Genomic DNA, 26471 nt, shown 5'->3' on the forward strand with positions numbered 1-26471 from the left:
TAACTGTTGTCTGTGCTCTCTGTGTGGTGTTGTGATTACCATGAGTGTAGTAACTGTTGTCTGTGCTCTCTATGTGGTGATGTGATTACCATGAGTGTAGTAACTGTTGTCTGTGCTCTCTCTGTGTGGTGTTGTGATTACCATGAGTGCAGTAACTGTTGTCTGTGCTCTCTCTGTGTGGTGTTGTGATTACCATGAGTGTAGTAACTGTTGTCTGTGCTCTCTGTGTGGTGATGGGATTACCAAGAGTGTAGTAACTGTTGTCTCCTTACTGATCGCCTTAGTTCACTGTTACTGCTCTCCCTCCTCCTTCAGTCCTTCCAGAGCCTCCAAATCAGTCAATAATGTCTACAATGCTGGTAGCAGTAAATTGACTGCTGCTCCTATCGTGTTATTGACAGGTGCTGGAGAACTATAACAAGGGGAAGACAGCCCTGCTGTCGGCTGCTAAGGTAATGGTGAGCCCAACCGAGGTGGACCTGAACCCAGAGACCATCTTCATGGCAGCCGCCCCGCCTCCTGCCTCCCAACAACCCACCCCAACCACCCAACACCGCAGGAACAGCAGTGTTCGGTCAGTCCACTGGGATACGGGTGGAGCTTTGGGAGGGTCTGGGCAGAGACTGGAAAAATATATGACTGACTGACTAATCAAAAATCTCATGCGTGTGTACAGGTAACTGCCCAAATAATGGAAACACTTGAGTAAATTAAGGATACAAAGTATATCGAAAGCAGGTGCTTCCACACGTGTGGTTCCTGAGTTAATTAAGCAATTAACATCCCATCATGCTTAGGGTCATGTGTAAAAATGCTGGGCAGGCTGTTATTTTTTACATTTTAGCTACCATGGCTCTGCCCCCATAGGATGACAATACCCCTATCCACTGAATGGTGGATGAGCATGAAATTGATTATGTTGCATCCCTCCAATAGAGTTCCAGTCACGTGTAGAATCTATACCAAGGTGCATTGAAGCTGTTCTGGCTCGTGGTGGCCCTACAACCTATTAAGACACTTTATGTTGGTGTTTCCTTTATTTTGGCCATTGAATGAATGAATGAATGTATGTTATGTGCAAGAATGTACCTAGTCCTTCAAGGTTTGTTCTATGTGTTCAGATAGTAAAGCATGACAGCATTAACTCTGCCACTAACTTTCTCCCATGCACGCTCCTCGCTCTCTGACCCACAGTCATTGGTCTGACTCCAGATCAGTGGCAACGTATGGTAGTACAGTCCCCCCCCCCTCGCCCCCTCTGGTTTAGCCCCTGTAGAACAGAAGTAGTCTAGTGGCCTGTTAGTGATTGTGAAGTGTAACCCTAACCTTTATCCCTCTCTCCTACCCCTCTGTGCTCCAACACCTCTCCTCTATCACTCTATCATCTCTACTCTCTATAATACCCCCCTTTCTTTACTCACATCCATCTTATATTATTCCTACCGTATTCTACCTTTTTCTTACTTGACCCCTTACCATTTCTGCCTCCAATTTATTTCCTCCCTCCCTCCCTCCCTCCTTTGCTTTCATCCTCTTTCCCTCCTTTCCTCCTCTCAGTTCCTGTGCTCGCTCTGAGATATCCCTGGATGGCTTTGCGGAGTGCCCCCCTCCCCCAGTGCCAGTGGTTCTGCGGGGGGCCAGGGAGCGCCTTACCGTGGAGCTGAGGGACCGCCACGCCCCCCTGGCCGTGATGGAGAGCCTGTCAGACGCCGAGTCCCTCTACAGCCTGGACTCCCGACGCTCCTCAGCTGCACTCAGGGGCTCGCCCATGCTGGGGTGCCTCCCCTTCCAACTGAATGCACCTATCCCTGAGGAGAACCCCTCTCTCAGCTCCCGCACTGAGCTGCTGGCTGCCGACTGCCTCTACCAGGCCACCCCAGAGCACGAGCTGGGAGAGGCAGGACCTTACTTCACTCCTCTGGGATCCGGCTCCACCCCAGACTACCCCATGCGCCTCTCCCCTTCCACCCCGCGCTATAGTGGCCACCACTCCCCAGCACCACTGGCCCAGAGTGTCATAGGTCAGCCTTTCACACAAAAAGAGCCTTGTGCCGCCCCTTGCTATCAAATGCCTGGCATTTACAGCCCAGGCAGCACCCCTAATGCTCCCCTCAGCCCACGCTTCAGCCATGGGGAGGAGGAGGGAGTAGAGGCAGAAGGATGGGAAACAGAGACAGGAGAGTCACAGCCCTCCTCCTCCACTCCTCCAGCCCAGCTGTCCAACGGCAACCCTAGCCAGGCAGTGCTGGAGTTTGCACAGTACCTGGACTCTCTCTTCAGGCTGGATGGCAGTGGCTCACCGCCTCTGGAGTTGTCTGACGGGGAGTCCGAGTCCGGTCGGGGGTCGTATGGTCAGGGAGAGGGGCCAGGGGAAGGACAGAGGGGGGACGATACACAGCTTCTGGCTCGGGCCACAATGGAGCCTAACCTGGTCCCCAAGCCCCCGCGTACCTTTGCTGGATCTGCTGACCCTTCCTCTGGCATCTCCCTCTCACCCTCATTCCCTCTCTCTTCCTCTGGTGAGCTCAATGACCTCTCTCCCGCCGACGGAGCACCTCTTCCCACGCACTCACTACGAACCTCCACTCCCTGTCCCTACCCTGAAGAAAACACACTGGCGTCTATGGTATAGTGGCCCACTCAGTCCCTCCATGACTCTTTCTCTCTCCTCTTTCCTTATTCCGTTGCTGCATCTATCTGATGTTAAAGTATCACTGAACATGCATGCGGAATGCAATCTGCTATGCTGTTACAGTACCTTACAAAGACATGACATGGCAGACCATAATGAATAAGACTGAGATGAAAAACCATTTTCAGGTGTCAAAAGCTGTGTAAAGCATTTTCACTACTATTGTAATAATACATTTTAATCTCTGTCTGCATGCCAGGGGCCTGTTCTGCTTTGGGGTGAAAAGCCTCACCACTGACTGTCATTCCAACACACACTATCTCACTCACATCAACACATGGTAGCATTACAGCCCTGCAGTGACGTGACTTTATCAAATGGGAGACAACTGAACAGGGGTAGGGAGGAGTTAGACACTAGGTGGGGTTTTCATTGGCACATAACCACAATTAACTTACCCTCCTCCCTCATCAGCTCCTAAAGCTTATTCATCTTTAATATCAGGAAAGTAAAAAAACGGAGACAGATGCTGAACAATAGAAAGGAGAGAGAGAAGACGTTTTGTTTCTCAGGTCTATCAGGAAATGACAGTGTGGAAGAGAAGGAGTGTAGATCATAGAGAATTGATGTGTCTTAAAACTGTGATTGTGACAAATGTTAAGAATGTGGTTTTGGTCTTTGGTCTTTTATAGCATGAGGAACATAGTATCCATTTTAACAGAAATCACTCGTCAGTCAGCAACTCTTTCTAACATATTCCTGTTCAAACGGTGTTAAAACGCCCTGGCGAGGATGAGGAAGCTATCCCTACACCACTGCCATGGCACAAATCTCCAAAAACATGTCTCTCTCCAAGTGTTTGTACCAAGCCAATTATGCTATATAAAAAAAACATGAGATGCACTGTAGGAGATTGTTCCTCTTAAAGGGGTCTTGCTGAGGTACACAATTATGTCAATGACTTCTAAGTCTTTGGTTCCCTTTAAACTGGTTCATCTCAAGCATATTGGGGTTGAACTGGATGGGTTGTAGTGCCCACTTTCACTACATTTTACTAAAACATGTGGCAAACATATTTCATATCAGTTGTATTAGTTGGATCAAACACTACATTATTTATTACTGTTGTTTCTTACTATTATTGATGTTATTATTATCCTTATTATTACTCTTGTAACAGTTTGGTTTGCGTTCTATGAGTTTGCTTTCAGTTGCTGGGAAAGGCTGGTGAATTTCAGCCAACTCTCTCAAAATAAGGGAATATCTCTGTGGGAAAATATCTCTGTCCAAGTGAAAAAGTACTGGGTGTCAACATCACAGGAGGTTGGTGGCACCTTAATTGGGGAGGACGAGCTCGTGGTAATAGCTGGAGCGGAATTAGCGGAATGGTATCAAAAACATGGTTTCTATGTGTTTGATTCCATTCGCTCTGTTCCAGCCATTATTATGAGCCGTTCTCCCCTCAGCAGCCTCCACTAGCTGCCATGGTGATGGCAGAAAGACAGATTCTATAATAGGAAGTGGGGTCATTACAGTGACCTCTGATACAATACATCCATTATGAAGGGGTCACTGTGGTGACCTATAGAAGCTTTACTCTTAGAAATGGCTTTGCTGTGGTGTCACTCAACAGGCCTCACTCTGTGGCCAGATTACAGTTTGACACCACACAAATCCATGCTCTCACAGCAGTCTCTACTTTGCCAACACAGTGTTGAACAACCAGTGTGAAATAGCTTTGCTGCAGTGGGTCATGGCCCAGTGTCGGCTATATCAGCACCACCATAGGAAGATGCCACATTCTCTTTTCACCATGACATGTACAGCAGTGTCTTCTTTGTCCTTATTTAAATGCAGATGTCATGTTTCCTGTCTTTGTAAAAAAAAAAGATTAAATGAAAATAGAATAACGTAGAAAATGACTGTATTACGGTAACAGGTATATTACAAATCTATATCAATATTGACATATATAGAAAAAGTACAAATGTATGGAGAAAAAAAAGGAATATATTTAGTGAGAAAGATCTATATGACAGATTGGCAGAATTGAACAAAATTGATAACTGATTTAGAAATTGGTCTGTGTTGACAGATAAATAATTCAATGATGTCTTGTCCATGTTTACCTGGTTTGCTCTCTTCCCTTCCTGTCCCAGATTGAGAATGTATTTAACCCCACCACCCCTCACTGCCCTGCCTGTAATGGAATAAAGCAAAACCAATTTTAAAGAAAATTACTTCAAACTTTTTTTTTTAAATGTCATTTCTATTTGCTAACCTCTCAACAAAATGCATATTTTTAGCTAGATAGGCCTACCATAATGGTGGTTGTGCGGTGGGAGAATAGTGAGAAAACATTGGTAGCAACCTACATAACAGCCCAAATGCCAGCTGGCTTTAGTTTGAAATGATCTAGGCCCTATCTGGATGTCTGACATTATGCTTCTGTTGATTGCACATTCAAGTAGATATTCACATGTAAATTATAAAGTCATATTTTGTTAATTGTAGACCAATGAACCCAGTATATAGCTATTTCATGACAGGTTATAGCTATCCATTCACAAATCAAGTTAAAGAGACAGTTTTTCTCCACTGAATTATACTGTCTCTTGTGAAAGAAATCTATATGCTACTGGGTGGGTGTGATGATACTCCGCTTTAGTAGGTGGCACTATAGCCAGTGCATGCAGAGTAGTCCACGGGTTTCTGACAGGCGAAGAAGAGTTCCACTTCCGGAAATTAAATTATTCACACGATAACGTCAATATCGTTTAATTAGCTAGCTATCTAACGTTAAATGTATAAAACTATACATTATTGCTTTGCCGCTTAGCTAAGAAGAGGGAATGAATGAACAGTTTGTGATCGACTTCGCACCGGTCAAGCGTGATGGTAAATGTACTGATCAAATCGAAGTCTGCTGCCTAAACCTGCTAGCTAGCTAAGCTTGAAGCTAGTTGGATACTTGTTTTTACTTGTCAAGATTTCAGTTTATCATGAGAAGTGTGATGTTAGCTAGCTATATACACTATATATAGTTGGTATTTTATAATAAACGCCGACTAAACTAGTTGGTTTTAGCGAATCTATTAAGTTTTCATTGAACGTCAATATAGCTAACTCACCAACCAGTCTGGTTAGCTAAATTGAGTTTGCTGCCAGAGTATTTAAGTTATATTAGATAGTTGTTCAGTTTAGCCTGTTGTCGTTAGCTCGTTTTACCTCACAGAATGCCTTTGATTGACAGCTAGTGTTGTAAGCGGTCACTGGGTTAATGTCGTTACGTAGTTTTTTATAAAGAGACCTGCTTGGCTCTTTTAGGCAAGGCCAAGTAACGTTACAGGAACTTGTTTTTTTCTTTCTGTAACAGTTGTCCAAAATGGCTTCATTTTCTCTAGGAGAGGAAGCCATTTTAGACTGTTGATACATTCCCTGGCAGTGTGTCAACGGACCAGGAGCCATATTTATTTCTCTGTCTCTCTGTGGTTGAATGGTCAGGCTCAGCATGTGCATGTCTGGAAAGTACAGTTCACAGGGCCGGCTCTGATTCCACAGATGAAAACCAAGCACCGCATCTACTACATCACCCTGTTCTCTGTGGTGCTGCTGGGACTCATCGCCACAGAGATGTTCCAGTTCTGGCCACACTCCATCGAATCAACGGCAGACTGGAGCCTGGACCGACGCAGCGTGCATGATGCATCTCTCGTCCGACTGCCTGTCTCCAACCCTATTCCCGAGAGAGGGGACCTTAGCTGCAGAATGCACACTTGTTTTGATGTGTATCGATGTAGCTACAACCCTAAGAATAGAATCAAGGTGCGCCTAGTCTCCATCACACGTCACAAATTACAGATACGTGAAGTTAGTTTCATCTGCTATTGTTAGTCTCTGAACCTTGTCTTTTGAACCACATGATTGAAGGATGTTATATATCCAACAGCAGCTAAAGTGGACCATCAGAAATGACTGTGCCTGTCTGGCAGGTGTACATCTATCTCTGCAGCGTTTTGTGGATGAGGTAGGAGTGCCAATCAGCAGCACAGGCCTGTCTCGAGAGTACAATGACCTGCTCAGTGCCATCTCCGACAGTGAGTTCTACAGTCATGACATCACCAGGGCATGCCTGTTCGTGCCCTCTATTGATGTACTCAATCAGAACTCTCTGTGCATCCGGAAGACTGCCCAGGCTCTGGCCATGCTCCCCAGGTAACCTTTCCTGCACACTGCTCGGGTTGCACTGTTATCTCCTCCACCCCGAAGCTGGTAATTCTCTCTCCTTCTTTACCCTCTGTCATTCTTCCTCTCCCTGCTCTCATCTACCACATTGATCTATGAGCCTATTTCAGATATCTAAGTGCACACATTTGTAGGTTTTTGACCCCTAAAGATGTTCGTTTCCAGGTGGGACAAAGGGATGAACCACCTTCTGTTCAACATGTTACCTGGAGGACCTCCAGACTACAACACAGCCCTTGATGTGCCAAGAGACAGGTAAACATTAATAAACCCAGCACAGAAAAAAATGAAAGTAAATTACAATGAATATCGGTGGATAAACTCACATTTTTGTTTTTTGGTTCATCAACCAACCTTGACTTCCAGCTAATATTTACTCCAGCGTGAGTGATCAGTTTTTGTTAGCAGAGATACTGCTAGGTGCATTTTGTTCTACCAAGACACCACTAGGGGGAAGCATGGTGTTAATTTAGCTTTCAGTTTTCTTTACATATTCTTAGTCTGATATGTTCAAAGAATAGTTTTATACATGTTTTATTTTTGTTAAATTGACTCATAGTTTTTATTAAATTAGTTTTTTCACTCCATATTTTGTAGTTTGACTTGACTAGATAATCCAGATTCAATTTCATATTTTATCTCCAGCACAACTACAGTACTTGCATATAATTACAGGGGGGCTTGAAAAATATTCAGCTAAGATGAAAGTACAACCTAAAAGTAGTCCAGAGATGACAGAACCTCTAGCGGCCTTGAGCAGGCAGACATGCCTAATCTCCTGGTATTAACTGCAACAGAGAGAGGCCATGTTTCCCAGCCTTGCTCTTGGCCGCTCGCTCTTTTGGGTGGAAAAGGTGGGTTTTATGATCCAAAAGCCCTGAGACGATGAACACTTATCTGGAGCTGTAGGGAATTTCCTGGGCTCATCCAGCTGTGCTCCATTTGGCGTGGGGTCTCATCAGAACCAGCTGTGTGTGTATATATAGGCCAGTGTGTGTGTGAGTGAGGTTGTCCTTGCATCCACAGGTAGGACTCCATAACGATTGTTCGTCAGTTCTCATATAACTATTACATACACAGATCTCCAAAAGGATGAGGTTTTGGCAGCCTCTTTTTGTCCATGTGAATACTTCTCAATCTTCATGTTACTCTAGCATTGTTAAGCAGATATGACAAGAAACAGCCAGGGCATATGCACATCTGTCATGTATTGTCTTGCTGCAAAGTTCTGTATAGCTGTCTCTTCTCTCTGTCTTAACTATGTAAGCCTATGTGACAGTGGTGTAACATTGGATACGTGTGTTTGTTTTGTGTGTGTTATAGGGCTCTGCTTGCAGGGGGAGGCTTCTCCATGTGGACCTACAGGCAGGGTTATGACGTCAGCATCCCTGTGTACAGCCCTCTGTCTGCAGGCGTGGAGCTGCCCGAGAGACAGCCTGGGTGAGCAGCAACACCACCACCCCGTTTCAGCACATAGCATAGGGCTCTTATCAGTTCCTCAAGCAAGACAACAGGCATCCTCACTTCATGTGACAGTGGGAACATTTGGGAAGTTATCTTTTAGAGTCACCATCATCAGTCACAGAGTTTTACATTATTTCTAATGGTGTCCCGGCTGCAGGCCCCGGCGCTACTTCATTCTGTCATCTCAGACGGCCATCCTCCGTGAGTACCGGGCAGAGCTAGAGAGGCTGAAGGAGGAGAACGGGGAGGCTCTGCTCCTCCTGGACAAGTGCAGTAACCTATCTCAGGGAGCCGCCTCAGCGAGGAAACGCTGCTACAAGGGCCAGGTGTTCAACTACCCCCAGATCCTCCAGGTGAGACGCACACAGACCTACTACCATTTAGACTAACATGTACACACACTTGTAGACATTACACAGCTTAGGGGGAAATTGATGTTTAACATTGATAATGGCCATGCAGATCTGACTTAAATGCATTTAGAGGGCTCTGCTCAGCTGTGTAGGTCATCTCTAAGAGTTAGCAGTCCATCTATGTGGGTAACTTTATGCAGAGTATACCTGGGAAACTATAACAATGCCTGTGGCAGTCAACCAGTGTGCCTCTCTGCACTCTCTGTCTGCTCAGAGTGCATCTCCAGCCCGTCTCTGGCCTGTCTAGACAGGAAGTGCGCTTATCATCTGGTATGGGTGCAGCGTAGCTACACATCTGGGAGACGTCCCACCAAGGAGAGGGCCTAGAGGGGTGGAGGGGTGGGGTGGCAGTATCTCAGTGAAAGCACCCCCCTCCCCCCTTCTCCACCTCTGACAGTGGAAAGGTTCGCTATAAGTGATGCCTGTATTTTAGAATAATATTTTAGGTTGCCTGCTTGTATACTTTTAACGTCTGTAATTGATCCACCGTGACATTACCCTCCCCACCCTAAACTCTTCCATATGGGAGCAAACCTCGACAGTTCATGCAGTCATTTTATCAGACTGACCAAACACAAGCTGCCCACTAATATTGTGTTAGTCTGTTTTTGACCCGTCTAAGCTTCCTTAGTTTGGCGACGGCTATGTCATAAAACCATGTACAGTTGATATGGCTATGATATTGTAATACCTTGTTGTAATCTGTGTTCCCCAGGAGTCGTCGTTCTGTGTGGTGCTGCGCGGGGCTCGGCTGGGACAGGCCACACTCAGTGATGTGCTGCAGGCTGGCTGTGTCCCTGTCATCCTAGCAGACTCATCCTTCTCTGAGGTCCTCGACTGGAAGAGGTACGCTAAAGACGCTGCTCATGATCTCACTCCAACACGTATCTCTGCATTACATTTTCTGAGCTCGTATTGTGATTTCTGATCTAGTTTAATGCCAGTGGCCGTGTTTGCCATTGATACTGAGTGACATTTTTCTGTCTTTGTGTGTGTGTATTGTACAGGGCATCTGTGTTCATTCCAGAGGAGAAGCTCCCAGAGATGTACACCATCTTGAAGAGTATCCCTCACAGGCAGGTGGAGGAGATGCAAAGACAGGTGACAGTCAGATCACATCTTTTCTTCAGCTAACATTCAAATAGACTGAATCCCTTTCCTGGGGATTTTTAGATGTACATATAGGGCACTCTTTATAGAGTTGTAGTAATAGTCTATTTCCAGATGAATACACCTCAGGAGAAAGTACCTCCTGCCCTCTCAGGTTAAGTTAGTGTGAAGACGGGGTCAACAGAGTTGTGACTTTCACGCTCCCATTCCAACCTGTGTGCTTGTGAGACGCGGGCCTCACTGTCAGCCCAATGGAAGCCATAACACAGGCAGACTGAAGGGTGAGACAGACACGTTGTAATGAGCCCTTAGGACTAGAGTTTCTGTCCTGTTGTCTGTTTGGATTGTCTTGTCATGTTCCCAATCTTGATTAAAAAGCTCTTATAAAGGTTATACAGTGTTAGTTTCAGTCGCGCCAAATCAATGACAAATCCCCTCCTTTCACTGGTCCAACTGAGCCTCAATAAACAGAAGTGAAAGCCCTCAGAGAGCTCTGCACGTCCAAGCTGTTTCTCATTCCCTTGTATCAACGCTAGTCCATTTACCAATTAGACTGGCCAAACAGACATATCAGACCCACAGCTCAGAGACCCTGTTGGAGTTGTTTCATTTGCCAAGCCTAGAATATGGCTTCCCTTGGGGTCCCCCTCCTGTCTCTGTAGCTGTGTGGATCTGAAATGCTTATCCACTGCTCTTAGTGTTTCTCTGTCAGTCTGTCTTGTCTAGGGCTTGGAATTTAGTTATGAGATGTGTAATCAGTTGTCTTCCTGTCAGGAAAAGGTTCTCAGTAGAGATGAGGACTGATGATAAGGGGAAGGATTGTAGTTTGTTTGGAGTAAAACAAATACTGATAATAAACATTGTATGAATTCACTGGAGATCAGAGGAATACAACCAAATCATATTGGTCTGAGTTGAGTAGTGAGTACATCTTAAGCCAGGGAACGTGAGGCGTAGGTAGGTATGTCACAGCTGTGTGCGTGCCTGTGGCCCCTGCAGGACTGATGGGAGGAGGGTGTTGGAGCCGGGCTCAGGACGTGTAAGGGTGGGGTAGGGCCGGAGCACAAAGGCCCATCTTATCCAGGATTTATGGGGCGCCGTAGAGCCCATTCCATATCAGTCCACATCTGGAGAGACTCCTCACTCACATTCACTGGAGAGGAGAGGACGCTGGGAATCACTGAGTTGGTCCCCCATAAAGACTTGACATTGTCAGTAGTATAGACAACACATTGTCAACTCTAACTCATTTGGACGTGTGCAAAATGATGTATTTTTTTCTTCTCTTAATTTTTTTTTATAAGAGCTGTAGGAACATAATTGTATTTGCTGATTGATCTTATTGAAGAGCTGAAGTGAAGTATTTACTCAATGTCCAACAGAGGGCCTAACTGTCTTTACTTCCTCAGCGGTTCTGAATTCCACACTATCATCTTCAGTCCTTTATGGGTTTAAAAGTTCTCTAACCATATGGCTAGCATGCCTAAAATACACAATGCTGATCTTTTTTCCACTAATTGGTCTTTTGACCAATCACATCAGCTGTGAAAAAGATCTGATGTGATTGGTCAAAAGGCCAATTAGTTGAAAAAAGATCAGAATAACACAGCCTTACTCATGATGACTCCATGTCAGCTTTGATTGACTATCTGTATGATTTACTAAGTCCTAAATTGAATGATAATTGGATAATTGAGGAGACATTCTGTCTCACTTATACAGGGCCTCACAACTAAGGTCAAATGTAAAACTCCTAATCCATCAGTAGCCAGCAGCATCATTTCAGGAGAAAAAAATGATTTCAACATTTGATGTGGTAGCATCCACATCGGTCCCAAATTGTGAGCTAAGTGCTTAACAGCTGCTAAATGTTAGCGGTGGTCACCTGAGGCTTTCCTCTGAGCCTTGTTTGTGTCAGACCCTAGGAATAGAATACATGCTTTGTTAGATCAGTACAGCTGAAATGAGTACTTGTCAATCACAGGGCTGCAGCTATAGTACCAAGCCCAATGTAATCCTGTCTGAAGCCTCCCTGTCTAAAAGGAGTTGTCGGACAGCAGAGTATAGCTAGAGAAAGAGATGGTAGACTGGGTTGTTCCCTTGACCCTGGTGGTGAAAGTCTGTCTTCTAGTATGATTTCTCAGTTCCACAGGAACCACTATTGATGATCAGTTGTGTGTCATCGTGGTAATACTACAATGGCCTCCTAAGCAAGTTTGTGCTAAGTAATTGTTCACCACGACAATTTTACTTTTACAAGATTTATATCTTATTAAGAGGCGCAAGTAATTACATTTATTTTAGTTGCAGTAGCATAGATTAGCCAAATCCGTTTTGAATTGATGGATGTTGTTTATGGTCCAAGTTCAAGCACATCTCAGAGAATTCAGCCTCCTTAGCCCAGCGCCGTATGTTAGAGGAAGGCCCAGCCTAGCCTAGCCCAGCGCCGTATGTTAGAGGAAGGCCCAGCGTAGCCTAGCCTAGCCCAGCGCCGTATGTTAGAGGAAGGCCCAGCGTAGCCTAGCCTAGCCCAGCGCCGTATGTTAGAGGAAGGGAACGACAGTGCTGCAGTGAAGCAGACCGCTCTGCCCTTTTTTCTCTGCTGTGACTCAGTCTCGTCTTCCCTCATAAAAATTCCTGCAGGCGCTGGGAGGGGGCGGGGCGGGCCTCTTAGGCCGGAGCAGTTTGCTTTTTGCCTCCTCCCGGTCGGAAAGGAAACTTTCATCACTGGCTGATTTATGGGCCGTTGGGTTCCCCTGAGATTAGAAAGTCTTTTTGAATACTCCTCACCCCCTCCATAAAAATAAACGCTGTTTTTGTATTTCTCCAGTGTTAAAGGGGACTACGGGTGTGGAGTGGGGGCTGGTCCCTTCTCATGTGCCGCTGAGAGCTCTCTGGACCATACGACAACAAAAACACCAGGACAAGCTGCTCCACTGCTATGGAAGGACAGAGCCCTGTAGCCAGGCCAAGACTACCACAGCTCTAGCAAAACGGTTGGCTCATTGGCTAAGCTGTAGCAGCCAATGCTATCACTGTGTTTTTCTGGGTTGCAGTTTTCATTTTGTGCACCGTTGTTGTTGTCTATTTGTCGCTTGATCCTCCTCTGCTCCTAATCCAAAACAGAGGAGAACGTCTTCAGCTGGGGTCTTATTCTCACCCAACAAATATGCTATTAATATCTTGAGTTTCAGGCTGTGTGAGGAGTTTCTAGGGTGTGCTCTGGCTAACGAGACAAATGTCAGTTGGAGTTGAGGGGTCCAGTATGGACCTCCCCCATGTGCTTGTTAAAGAGTGCTGCACTCAGGGTCACCTAGGACCTGCTGAGGTGGAGTCGGGTCACTCCTGGCAGGAGACATTTCTGTTGTAAGGATCATTAACTGTTATGGGCTCCTCTCCCTCCATAGCTGTCTCTTAATGGATCAGTGGGAGGGGAGCACCAGGGAATCTGGGGTGCTGCCTGGGGATGTTGTACAAGTAACATCTGCATTGAAATATGATTGACTGCTAGGCTACACCTTCCCCTCTGGCATCGTAATGCTCCTTGTTACCATGGACTGGTAGTGAAGTGACTAAAAATACATTTTTGATGCACAACTAAATGTAGATGTGTACATAGTTTGCATACATCTTGGATCAAACATGTATCCCAATGGGCCTTAAGCAGGGGTCGCCAACCAGGTTTACTAGACCCTGGTCTATCCACAAGATGTACTTTAGAAGACTCATGGGACCACAGGCCTAATGGTAAAATGCACATGAGGGGGTACTTCAGGGGTTGACCTGGCAGAGTAAAATTCAGTTGGTACAGTAACAGAAACAGGTTAGAACCACTGGCCAGGTTGATATTTGGCTGCCCTGTGCTTTGAAAGTCAGGTGAGCTGTAGAAGGTCTTGGCCTGCTGTAGGACAGATGATGTTAGCGATTCTAACTGTCTAGAACAGTCCTTCCTGTTCTCCAGTCACTGGGATGCCTTCTGAATGTGTGTTGAAGTTCATGACAGCTTGTCTCTTTTTCCAGGGTCCAGACCATATGTTTTTATTCCTTAACAACTCTGTTCTCCTCAGGCCCGCTGGTTCTGGGACGCTTACTTCAGCTCCATGAAGGCCATTGGCATAACAACGCTTCAGATCATTAATGACCGCATCTACCCCTATGCTGCCCGTACAGGGCTATAATCTATGCCCCTCTAGCCTACACCACTAATAATGTTATTGTACTTTACTGTGGTTAACCACTGAGTCTTCTTAGGCATACGAGTCATATTTATGGGGGTTACAGTCTGCAGTGTGTGGTATTGATGTGCTGGCCTCACAACACAGTGACTGACTCCCTCAGTGACAGATATGACACAGTTTTCCCTGGTAAGTCTTTCCCAGTGTATCGGCTGGGTGGCAGGACAGCTTCCTCTTTATAGGTCCCTCTCTCCACACATGTAGCCTAGTGGTCTTTGGCTGCTTGGTAAACACCCAGTACTGCTGAAACAGCCAGTGTGTTTGTGTCAGCAGTTCTGCACTGGGAGGATGCCTCCAGTGTGGTGAAAAATACATGCCTTAGTGTTTGAGTCATTGTGTATGTGTGTGAGAACACTGTTTAAGGAGTGTGTGTGTGTAACCTCTCTGTGGTTGTAGGAGTGTGGGGATGCAGACAGCTTGGCTCAGCTACCACCTCTCAGGGGCTGTTAATCAGCCCAGCCTGATCTGCTGCAGTCCCCAAAGACACCACATGCAGCTCCGCCCTCCTGTCTGTCTGTCTTGTCTGTCCTGTTTGTCCTGTCTGTGCCCATGTTACTCCTTATTGGACAGCCCTACCCAGTCCTACCAATGGGTGGTGATATGTGAGCCAGTCAGGTTATGTTGGTCTGAACAAGTCAAGTTACTCTGACTGAAGGTATGTTTACAACACTTGGCTTCTCAGAGTAATTCAAAGCTCTTCAAGACTTCAGGACTAATTACTTTCTACTCAAGCCAACTGCTCAATCACAGCCAGTGTGGCCTTTTTTTCGGGGCGGGTAGCTGGTTAATCAACAGTTACACTTGACATTACCCACCTCTCTCTGTCAGAAACTCCTGTCTGTCTTTTTTCCCAACCAATCGTCGTCATTTAGGTCTGCTGTCTCAGTCCCTGCTCATGAGGTTAATTGTGCAGGGCCACAGACCTATTACCATTCCAGTGCTAGAGAAGTGCTATCTCTACGTATTCAGTGGAAACACGTCGAGCAGAATTGGAACAGAACACTAAATAAATCAAGCAGTTTTTTTTCTCTCTGCTGTTCTGTATCCTTCGTTCGGGGTCATAATTGAAAGCACATTTCACAGGCTCTCTGCTAGTAGCAGTGCCTTTAGAAGGGTTTTCAGGCTAGGGAGGGACAGATGGGCTGCTTTTTGTATGGCCGTGGGCATAGTTGTAAGATATGAAACGGGTAATCCATGGTAGTCACCTGTTCAGCCTCTGAAAGGTGGCTGAAGGTTAGGACACTTTGTACCTTAGGGGGCTTTCATATCAGATTGGTTTGGAGAGTTTTCTTCTTCTGAGCTCTGGCGTGTTTTCTCCCTTAGTTTGGACTGGTGTGAACACGCTATCCGCAATTGGGTGCACACTAAACACAGCACCGTGGTTTGCTAAAAAGGGTGGTGTCGGTCCAATTAATTACGCCTTTCATAGTATATTCATAGAATATTCATGGGAAACGGCAACTGATTATTTTTTAAGCTTGACCTTGACCACTAGAGGACACCTAACGTTTGAATATAGGCTAAGTCGGGGCTTGTTCAGTGGTTTAAATGGGCCAAGAAACCTGGCCAGACGATTCCTTCACTGGTAGAGAGCAGACGAAGCCTGCACTGTGAATGTGCTCATATCAGGACTCTTTAAGATGTGATGGCTGCACTATCTCTGCTTTTCCGAATCCCTGGTAGGAAATCATCACACACCACACACACACACACACACACACACCACACACACCACACACACACACACCACACACACACACCACACAAATCAAAGGCCCCCTGCTGGCTAGATGGACCTGTCTCCAGTCATCACTGGAGCTGCTGTTACTTCCACTTTGTTATGGGAATTCATTTGTTATTGAGGAGAAAACACTGTGTTTGTCAAACACTCAAATGCCATGTTCTCTATGTTTACAATGATTTGCGTCAATCTACTTTTCCAAACACCACCACAATAACGTGTAGCCTGAATCACCCAAATGGCTGCATGTTCCCGTTTTTGTGTAAATTGATCATTGTAACCAGTGAACTCAATTTAACTGGGCTAATTAACATTGGAGAAGTGGCTGTCTTTCTTTCATCTTGTTTATGTCATCTGACAAATGACTTAAGTGGTCCCTTTCCTCTTCTCTTCATCTCACCACTTGTGTCACTGTGTTAGTTTAATTATTTCCCCCTCTGCTTGTATGTCAGTGTCACACCACCCCAGAGAAGTTTCCGTTTGCTAGTAAAGTTGAGTTGTTTTATTGGTGAGGACTGACTGATGTAGGGTATATGGGGTGACCATGTTTATGGCGATGGATATGGTGGACGCCGTTGGAAGAGCCACAGAAACACCAGTCTGTTTGTGGCCACCTGTCTGCAGCAGAACAGAGAAGCACTTCAAGAAGCCCACAGTTTTATTTCAAATCTCCATTCCCTCCCTATGAGGCTAGAACATGTCTGTAGTGGAGGTCTGGAGGCTTTGGGGGGCCTTTGGGTACAGGTGATTAAGTCAGCTGCAACCTCCTTTATTTGAGAATGCTACTATTGTGATGTTTGACAGTTAATTAAGGGTTAAAACCACATCATCCAGTCAACATAATGCTCCTGCTAACAGAGAACGGGAGCGTTGTAGTTGGCCCTGTAGATGAGAGAACCTACATCGTAGTGCACTTTAAGCTGCTGCAGTGAGTCTCTGTGTCGCATGTTGACATATTGTTACTCTTCTATAATCGCATTACTCAAAATGTCAGTTGTTGTCTATATGTTAGTTCAGAGGTCTGGATTAAGTCTCTTTGTGTGTGTGTGTGTGTGTGTGTGTGTGTATATATATATATATATATGTCTCCTTGTGTGTGTCACTGCATCAGAGGGTTCTCTGGACTGCCAGTATTTTCTTTTACAGCGTCACTTGATCTAGGCTAGGGTCTGTGCATCTTCCAGAGTTAACGGGCCATTTTAAGACGGGGCCAGGAAGAGGAGCCAAGTCCCACACTGGCAGTAGACAGCCGCCGACACCGTCGCCTGCATCCCACTGCCTCCCCCTTCTCTCTCTCCCCTGCCCCCCCTCTCTCTCCCGCCCCACTAAAACTAATCTGGACCTCTGCTGCATGGAGCTCACCAGAGCTTCATGACAAAACGTCACATAACATCTCAAAGCAGCAGTGTAGAAACAGCAGGAGAGGCCTAGACTTCCAAGTCATAGTGTGTGGACTCAACTTACACATGTACCTGAGATGAGGGTGGAGCTCTTTGTCTCTGTCTTACACACTCTCTAAGCTGTGCTCCTGAAGCAGCTCAGCTACTGCTCCTTTTTTAGTGTGCTTGGCATTCCAGACCACTTCCAGACCACTTTTAGTGTGCTTGGCATTCCTGGTTGTGAGTCTATTAATCTTTCAAATGAATTCATAGATTATTCCTGTTCCCTAGTAAAACCATTGTATGGAAATCACTGCAGGTGACTTCACTGCTGAATCAAGCAATGGAATGGCAGCTTAAATCACGATGAAAACATGATGCGGGCCAGGATGGCAGACAGATGAAGCTAGCTAGGCATACGTCTGCATTGTAGGAGAGAGTGATTCTAACCTTTTTGGTCTCTTGTCCTCTGTAGAAGTGGTCGAGTGTTCCAGCCTCATCCCACCGAGGTCCCCAGGGTTCACTGCTGTGGTGCTGACCTACGACCGTATCGAGAGCCTCTTCCGGGTCATCACGGAGATCTCCAAGGTTCCCAGCCTGGCCAAGCTACTGGTGGTGTGGAACAACCCGAACAAGAGTCCCCCTGATGGTGAGTCCTAGGCTGTATTCATTAGCACACACCGTAGCGTAACGTTTTGCAAAATATATTTTTTTTGAGGGGCTGAATCTAAAATAAGTTTGTTATTGGACAGGTTCAGGTAGTCCCTCTCCATTTAGGTAGATGTTCTTCTGTTTGGTTTCTAGTGAATACACCTCTGATTCTGACCTTCCCTTCCCCATACTGTTCATTAAACCCATTATTGATTCAAATATTACCCTTAAACAAGCACACCAGCAATAGGAGTTTTCAGGAGTTAACCTTTTCAGTGACAACGATGATGCTATGTTGGATGTTCAGATGGGATATTAGTTTTCTGTCAGATTGCCTTACTTCATAGCTACCATAGAGTCCAAAAAAATGTTATCTCTGTTTAGAGATTGACTAAAGTTGGCAGATCGATACAGACAAGGAATGGGAAAGTGGCTGAACACTCCATGTTAACTGCCAACTTGATGTGAGAAGAAGTGAAGGTTATTTCACCATGCCATGGTTTAATACACAAAATGGAGCTCTTGATGTGTACCAGATGAGTGATAACAGCTTCAGCAGCCAAGACCCATCTCTCCATAAGTTTAGACACTGAAAAGCATGACATGCTCGAGGCTGGAGCCAAACCTCTCTCTGGTGTTGCTTCATGTTGACAATCAGGAAACTGGAGCAGCTCCGTGGCATGTTGCCGCCGGTCGCACAGAAAGAAATCGTCCTACCCACCCCACTCGGTGCTGCAGCAGCCACCTCATTTTAACCTTCCAACGTCAACAGGTCTCCTACGACGTAGAGGCCTTTCATTCATGTTGATATACTGTCCACTACAGACACTCCAGTTCATCAAACAGTGTGCAGTGTTCTGCTAGTCCTGCCTGTCTGTCCTCCTGCCACAGCCCTCATTTAGAGCCCATTAGAGATGTTTCACAGTAAGCTGATATTAGTCATTATTTATTGTGGCTTTCGCTCTAATGATTCCTCTTAACAAGGCCATTTAGGTATGCGGCTGTTTATGGCGCCCCTTAACACTGACAGCTCAGGGGACGGCAGGGAGAGAGCAGGGAATTAAATCTATCCTCTGCATAGAGTTGTGTAATGTAATGAAGCAGCGGGCCACTTTGAAGCTCACTCTAATGGCCCAGCGTAGCCTTTGATTAGAGGCGTCAGTGGAGCCTGGCTGGAGCTTTGTGACCCATTAGAATTAACAAGGGGCCGTTCATGGGTCAACTCGGGGCCTCTGCTTGGGATGAGGACGTATTTCCTCCTCATCCTCAAGGCCTGATTGTATTTATTTCAAGCGGCCCTCAGCTGCCGCCTCAAGTCCTGCACGTTTGGCATTTTAACAAGGTGCTGCTGGCAGCCTAAGTCTTGGAGTACTAAGATAAAATACAATTCTATGTTGGACTTTATCTTCTGCTTCTGACATGCACAGAGATTGTACTGTGTTTGGTTGTCATGATTAACTTGATAGTTTATTTGTTCACTCATAAAATCTTCGCATTATGACCTGAAGAAACCTGTTTTTCACATCGGTCAAAGACAGTTATGGAGCTGCAGAGCTTGGAGACAGAGGTAACTACAGGAGAGATGGGGATTGCACCAGGATTCTGTTTCTCTGTAGTGGAAAGCATCTCCTGGTTAGCCCAGGAGAAAGTCCGAAAATGAGAAGCAAAGTAGATGGGCTTCCAGAAGACATTGTTTCAGTTTGTGTGTTCAAACCAATACCAAAAGAAAAGGCCAGGCTAAATCAGAGCTAAGCTAATAACCTTTGTTTTGGTGATTTTTTTTTTCTTTTCTCCCCCCTGCACTGCACTCATCTCCCAGCTCATCTTTGGAAAAGAGAGGGGGAAAGAGAGAGAAGAAAGCGCTTGAATATATCACAGCAGTGCTCCCGTTGCCAGTTTAGTGTGGAGAGACGTTCAGAGCTCGTCGGTCAGTTGGGAGCGCTGCCTGCTCGTCAGGCCCCAGTTAGAGCCTTAATGGGGTGACACATTCTGTGCCATCTGTCTGACTCTGCTCCGTGCCATGGACACATCCCAAGCTCACTAAACACTACTTTTAAAAAAGCTAACTTTGTTGCTCTGCCTTGAGAGGAATCTTGTTGTGGTCAGGCTTGCACATGATTCAAGTTGGCGTAGCGATTCGAGTCAGTGATTGTAGTTTTACTGCTAGCGTACTTTTCCACTAGGATTGCCATTATGAAATGTCTCCCTTGATGGCAACCCAACTCCTCTCCTCTCCAACTGAAGTCTAGATGTTAGTTTGACCTAGAAAACTGGCAGTCTGGTTTGATGTCTTAGGTGTAGGTGGGTGATGCAATATATACTGTCAGATTTGGAATGTGTGGAAGTAATTTTCACAGTTTACTTAATGTCTTGCAGCTTCTGAAGTAGCACACAATGCTAACTGACCTGTTTGCCAAGGCCTCCATTGCATTGATAGAATGGATTTTCTATGACCTGTCTGTATAATGTAGGTTTATCACTCATATTCTCTTGATCTCTGTCCCTCGGTTAGATTCTCTATGGCCGAAGATTGCCGCGCCTCTCAAGGTGATGCCCACCAAAGAGAACAAGCTCAGCAACCGCTTCTTCCCCTACGACGAGATCGAGACTGCTGGCCATCGACGATGACATCATCATGCTGACGTCTGACGAACTGCAGTTTGGCTACGAGGTGAGAGAGAGGATACCCTGTATCTCGCCTGGGAGTTATCACCCCAAATGTTTGACCTTGGGCTTAGTGCATTCATACTGGCAGGTAAACGCTGGCCACTTAGTGCTGACCCCAGAGTTTAAACTCATCCAGGGAGCTTAAGTCAGCCTCCAGTAGTGGTATTTGTGAGGCGGCTGCCGGGTGCTGGAGATATGTTTGATGTGATGGACGGTGACAGGCCAGAGCTGATGCTGTCCATGCCTACAGCCCAGCTTGGCACTCACCTGAAGGCATTTAGGACCTATTGAGACAATTGAGGACAATTTGAGGATAATGACATGAAATGAGAGTCAGGTTGCTGTGGGGAAGGAAGGCTGTCTGGCTCTACTGCCTCTCGCTGGGTCTAATAGCGGGACAGGCTGCTGGGCTCTGTTATCCAGTGTCCACACACTTCTCTGCCCATCACAGAGCGGGCCTGTAGCTTTCATCTCTTTAGAGTGAACCTTGGGGCTCAAAGTATCTCAGTGATGGCGGTCTTCTAGCACTACCTTGAAGAAGGTGAAAGGAGGCGACTTGGAATGTTTTTAGTGTTGCCTAATTCCATTAACTTGGAACTTTCCCTAAATTCCTGGAAAACCTGTAATTTGTGTCTAACCGTCTCTTTCCCCCGCCCTGCCCCTCAGTGGAGGGAGTTCCCATACCGGTTGGTGGGGTACCTGGGTCGGCTCCACCTATGGGACCACGAGATGTGGAAGTACGAGTCCGAAGGCACCAACGAGGTGTCTATGGTTCTGACTGGAGCAGCCTTCTACCACAAGGTTAGCCTCAGACAGAAGCCCCTCCCTCTGTCCCCCTGCCAGGCCCAGTATGTGGAGGGGGCAGGGTTAGGTCACACAGAGAGAGGAGGGAAAAGTCATAGGTTATCTGTCTCACTGTCAACCAAAAGTTTCCTTTTGATTTAAAGCAAATACTTCTGAGAAACACATCCCTCTATTCAGAGGTTTGACTCATTTATCATATCACGAGTGAGTAGGATGACAAGTGTTTTAAATGTATTTCAATATTTATCTGCATGTAGTTTCCACTGCTTGCTGATTTTGATTTTGAGTGACACTGGCTTCCTTCCTTTCCAGTACTTTAACTACCTGTACACTTACAAGATGCCAGGAGACATCAAGAACTGGGTGGATGCTCATATGAACTGTGAGGATATCGCCATGAACTTCCTGGTGGCCAACATCACTGGCAAAGACCCATAAAGGTACAGAACAGTGCACAACATTCTCACACCACCTGAACACAAGTCTTACCAACCCATTATGCTGACATTAGGTCCTTGGGGGGTCAAATTCAATATTGGATGTTCACCAGAGCCATGGCTTGCATCCCAAATTGCATTCTATTCCCTATAATGGTGCACTACTTTTGACCAGAGCCCTATGGGCCCTGGTCCAAATGAGTGAACTTCCTAGTCAATGGGGTGCCATTTGGGATGGAGCTATGTTAATATCTCATTAGGAGCAGTACTACAACATGCATCACATATCAGGAAGCTGAAGACCGCCCCATAACTCCAACTCCACAGAGGTGGAAATGTCCCAGAAGGCAGAAATATTTTTCTTCCAGTCCTGTCCTGCCAGAGGCTCTGTCTCTGATCAGTTCTCACCCCTCTGTGTCCCCTGATACCTCCCCAACGCAGTGACCGTGTCCAGGTGCAGAGACCGCCCCTAAAGCCCAGCCTTAACCTCTCTTATCTGGGTGTCACTGACTGCCGCTCCCCCTCCGACTGTTTTCCTAAGCTTACCAGGGCTCACTCACCCCACCGTCAAAGCAATGCCTACTCCCTCCCTCTGTGCCTGCAGTAGGCTAGCCCCCCCACCCCGCCCCACCCCACACGTCCTCCTCAGCACTGATCTCCAGTCTGGAGTTAGACGGCTTGGTGGGGTGGGTAAGACGGAGGAAGGCCATACATCACCCCTTTAATGAACATACAGCTGTTTCTCCTCGGCACGCAAGCAGCATGCCCTGGCCTTTTAATGACCACTCAGGTATAGAGCAGCATGCCCTGGCCTTTTAATGACCACTCAGGTATACAGCAGCATGCCCTGGCCTTTTAATGACCACTCAGGTATACAGCAGCATGCCCTGGCCTTTTAATGACCACTCAGGTATACAGCAGCATGCCCTGGCCTTTTTAATGACCACTCAGGTATACAGCAGCATGCCCTGGCCTTTTAATGACCACTCAGGTATACAGCAGCATGCCCTGGCCTTTTAATGACCACTCAGGTATACAGCAGCATGCCCTGGCCTTTTAATGACCACTCAGGTATACAGCAGCATGCCCTGGCCTTTTAATGACCACTCAGGTATACAGCAGCATGCCCTGGCCTTTTAATGACCACTCAGGTATACAGCAGCATGCCCTGGCCTTTTAATGACCACTCAGGTATACAGCAGCATGCCCTGGCCTTTTAATGACCACTCGGGTATACAGCAGCATGCCCTGGCCTTTTTAATGACCACTCAGGTATACAGCAGCATGCCCTGGCCTTTTAATGACCACTCCGGTATACAGCAGCATGCCCTGGCCTTTTAATGACCACTCAGGTATACAGCAGCACAGCATCCTCCCTCAGCGCAACAGCCCTCAATCACACTCTGCTGCAACAACCACTGCTGGACCTGTTGTCACAACTAGCATGACTTTATCTAATGGGTTTATCACATTCTAGAGAACTGCAACATAAAGGGATACTTCGGGATTTGGGCAATGAAGTCCTTTATCTTCTTCCCCAGAGTCAGATGAACTCATGGATACCATTTTTATGTCTCTGTCTCCGGTATGAAGGAAGTTAGAGGTAGTTTTGCAAGCCAATGCTAACTAGCATTAGCACAATGATTGTAATTCTATGGTATTTACTAGCATGCTAGCAATTGCGCTAAAGCTAGTTAGCAACATCCTTCAAACTGCACGCAGAGACATAAAAACAGTATCCACAGGTTCATCTGACTCTGGAGAAATAGATAAAGGGCTTCATTGCCCAAATCCCGAAGTATCCCTTTAAGCAGTACTGTGCCGGTTATAGACTTGTCTCATCAGCACAGGGATTTGATCTCACCACACAGTAGATTCTGTACTGTAGGTTTTTTAGTTGTGTAGCAATGGCGGAATGGTAGATTGTAAAGGTCACTGTCCTGGTTCCATTTAGGTGACCCCAAGGAAGAAGTTCAAGTGTCCTGAGTGCAGGTAGAGGTAGTAGTGGACATACAATATCTGAACGTGTGGTTTTTTTCTTCTGTGGTTGATTGCCTCAATGTTAACACCGGTAACTTCTGTACACTTTCCCAGATCGGAGTGCATCAACAAGTTTGCGTCGGTGTTCGGCACCATGCCCCTGAAGGTAGTGGAACACCGTGCAGACCCAGTCCTCTACAAGGACGACTTCCCAGAGAAGCTAAAGAGTTTCCCCAACATCGGCAGTCTCTGACCGGACAGGGCTGTGGCCCTGACACCCATACATACCCAGCATCTTCTAGTTCAGGGGAGACATAGAAGAGTTTCTCTGTCCATATAGAACTATCTGGAAGGTTGTTGTTGGTCTCTGTAGGGTGGGGTTGGGAGCCTGTATTGTTTCCTTTCCTAAATACTGGTTTGAAGTGGTGAGAGATGAGATGTGTGTGCTCATTGGTTGACTGGACAGAATCCACTGTGCGCTGATGATGAATCCACTGTGCGACTGAGAGATGACTAGTCTGTGTATGTCCACTGCTGCTGTATTTGAGCCAGAGGCCCCGTGGGCTCTTTGGCTGATCTGGGATCAGTGTATATAAATCACAGCAGTGCTACATTTTAATGTAGCACGGTGAGTCAGGACCGCTGTCTGATGCTGCTGTCTGCCAAGCACAGGGGCGAGGGGATGAGTAATATGTTGAACACCCATATACATAATATATCCCATGTCATTTATCTCGAACTGATGGATTTTTTCAAATGATAAATAATATGGAAAAACAAGGTAGTGTTAGAGGGGGCTTCTTGTCTAAGGTAATTTAATGGCATGAGCTATTTTTATTTGTTTAGTGTGAGCACTGCAGAGGTGTATGGTCAGCTTTCTCTGCATAGAGGATATATCGCAAATAATATGTACACTATATATTTACTGCCAATTGTTCTACTGCTAACACTTTTCAAAAGAACGACCAGTATCTGGACATTTGAATTACCTTTTTTAAAGTGTTGTGCTGCATAATATATAAACTATTGAAGTAACATCTAGTCTGGTATAGGAGGGAAGCTACTGTAATTGATGCGGTGACATTGGACTGTCTGCTTCATGGAGATGGAGGCACCAGGATGTACAACTCCCCAATTCTGATGTCTCTTTTTGTTTTAGGCTTCTGTTAGTCTGTGTAGGCTTGCTCATCTCTCTAAAGGAATGTCCTAAGCATTAAGTTCAAGTCAGCACACACTTTTTAACATGTCAATATTGCCTTTGTTTTCTTTTTTTACTTGTGTAAGGATTGTTGTTTGTGATAAATGTGTCCCAAAATATATATAAATATGACTTTGTAAAGAAATACATGCTAAATAAAGATGTTTTTCATGGCCATTTTATTGGCCTGTGATTAAAGAAAGGAACAATGGTACTGCCTCACTCCAACCAAGGTGCATGAATTGAGGTGAAGAGGAAATTCAGCTACTGGAGAACCGAGGAAGTTGAAAAAAGTGATGTCATCGGAAGTGTTCTAGACGTGGAAGACGATGTATGTTTATTGGAGTGGTTTTCTCATGACAGGCAGCAGTAGCAGGCCTCTGTGTCTGTCACGCTCTCTGTCCTCCATTCTGATTTGGTGAAAGCCCATGTCTGACCAGGGCTGTTGTGACAGCCAGGCCGTGTGCAGCACCACTGTTCAGCCTCGCCTGTCACCTGTTAATATACGCTCCCTAATCCACCCTGTACAATGTCAGCAGTTCAAAAGGGCACTGTTAGTATTTTTGTCGACTTCAATTAGCGTGAAATTCTTGGGGGTTGCGCGATCTCATTTCAGCCCTCATGTCTGAAATACAGAGGGGTTTTAGGCTGTCACTGATGCAATCATGAAACATATGAGGTAGATGATATGTAATGCAAGAAGATGGACGTGTTTCTTTTTTTCCACTCTAGATTTTTATTGATGGCCCTCCCACCCCTCCATCCTAATTATATAGACATCAGTAAAAACAGAACAACACCAGAATCTCAATCTCCACACATGTTATTACAGTCACATGTTACCCATTGCTGCAGGACATTGTGAAAACTGCTACTCTTAATGAATCCTCTGAGAGTTGCCATCCTAAAAACATCCCAGTCTTTAAATGTAGGACCTTTCCATGAGAGTAGGAATCCTTCTGCAGTAGCATCATTCCCACCACACAACAGCATAGAAAGATTGTTGTATATTGAGCGCTGACCTCCTTGACTAAATGTGTTTTATTGTTGAAAGGTCCAATGCAGCCTTTTTAATCGCAATATACAATTATTTCATGGTAATAGTAAAGTACCTTACTGTGATTTAAATTAAAATGGTCAAAAAGAAGCAAAAATAACTTCTTAGCAAAGAGCAATTTCTCAAGCAAGAATTTAACTAGGACTGTCTGGGAGTGGTCTGAGTGGGGAGGGGAGGGGAGAACTGAACACCAGCTGTTATTGGCAGAGCAGGTTGTAACTCTCTCTCTTAATGGTCTATTAACTAATTGTACCGCCTGGTGTTGACACCAGGCAGGCCAAAACTCCATCCCACCACAACAGGTTGACATTTCATGCAATCTTTTCAAACAGCTCTTACGCTAAAAGGACATTATCATTTTCACTATGTCACAGTATTATTCCAACCTCATAGTGTGGAATATATAAAACCAGGAAAATCACGTTTTGGACTGCACTGGACCTTTAAAGAATTGGTGG

General features: G+C 45.8%; 1 protein-coding gene and 1 pseudogene across 4 annotated transcripts in view; both read left to right on the forward strand.

Moving 5' to 3' along the window:
• LOC106562320 (diacylglycerol lipase-alpha) overlaps nt 1-4869 on the forward strand; it is a 42579-nt gene extending 37710 nt beyond the window's left edge. For all 3 annotated transcript variants that reach the window (XM_082957831.1, XM_014127123.3, XM_082957832.1), the window contains 2 exons: nt 402-574; nt 1558-4869. In XM_082957831.1, coding sequence (XP_082813957.1) covers nt 402-574; nt 1558-2632 — 1248 coding nt within the window. In that variant the 3' untranslated portion in view covers nt 2633-4869. The remainder of the gene's footprint in view (nt 1-401; nt 575-1557) is intronic.
• Nucleotides 4870-5319: 450 nt separating this feature from the next.
• On the forward strand, nt 5320-25131 carry LOC106562325 (exostosin-2-like; annotated as a pseudogene). The gene is made up of 13 exons (XR_014379332.1): nt 5320-6457; nt 6625-6847; nt 7043-7132; nt 8201-8317; nt 8499-8694; nt 9470-9600; nt 9762-9855; nt 13932-14028; nt 17695-17868; nt 20383-20541; nt 21204-21338; nt 21654-21791; nt 23733-25131. The product of XR_014379332.1 is annotated as an exostosin-2-like (transcript).
• The last annotated feature ends 1340 nt before the right edge of the window (nt 25132-26471 follow it).

Source organism: Salmo salar, chromosome 11, assembly GCF_965601325.2.
Source record: "Salmo salar chromosome 11, fSalSal1, whole genome shotgun sequence".
NCBI classification, from domain to species: Eukaryota; Metazoa; Chordata; class Actinopteri; order Salmoniformes; family Salmonidae; genus Salmo; species Salmo salar.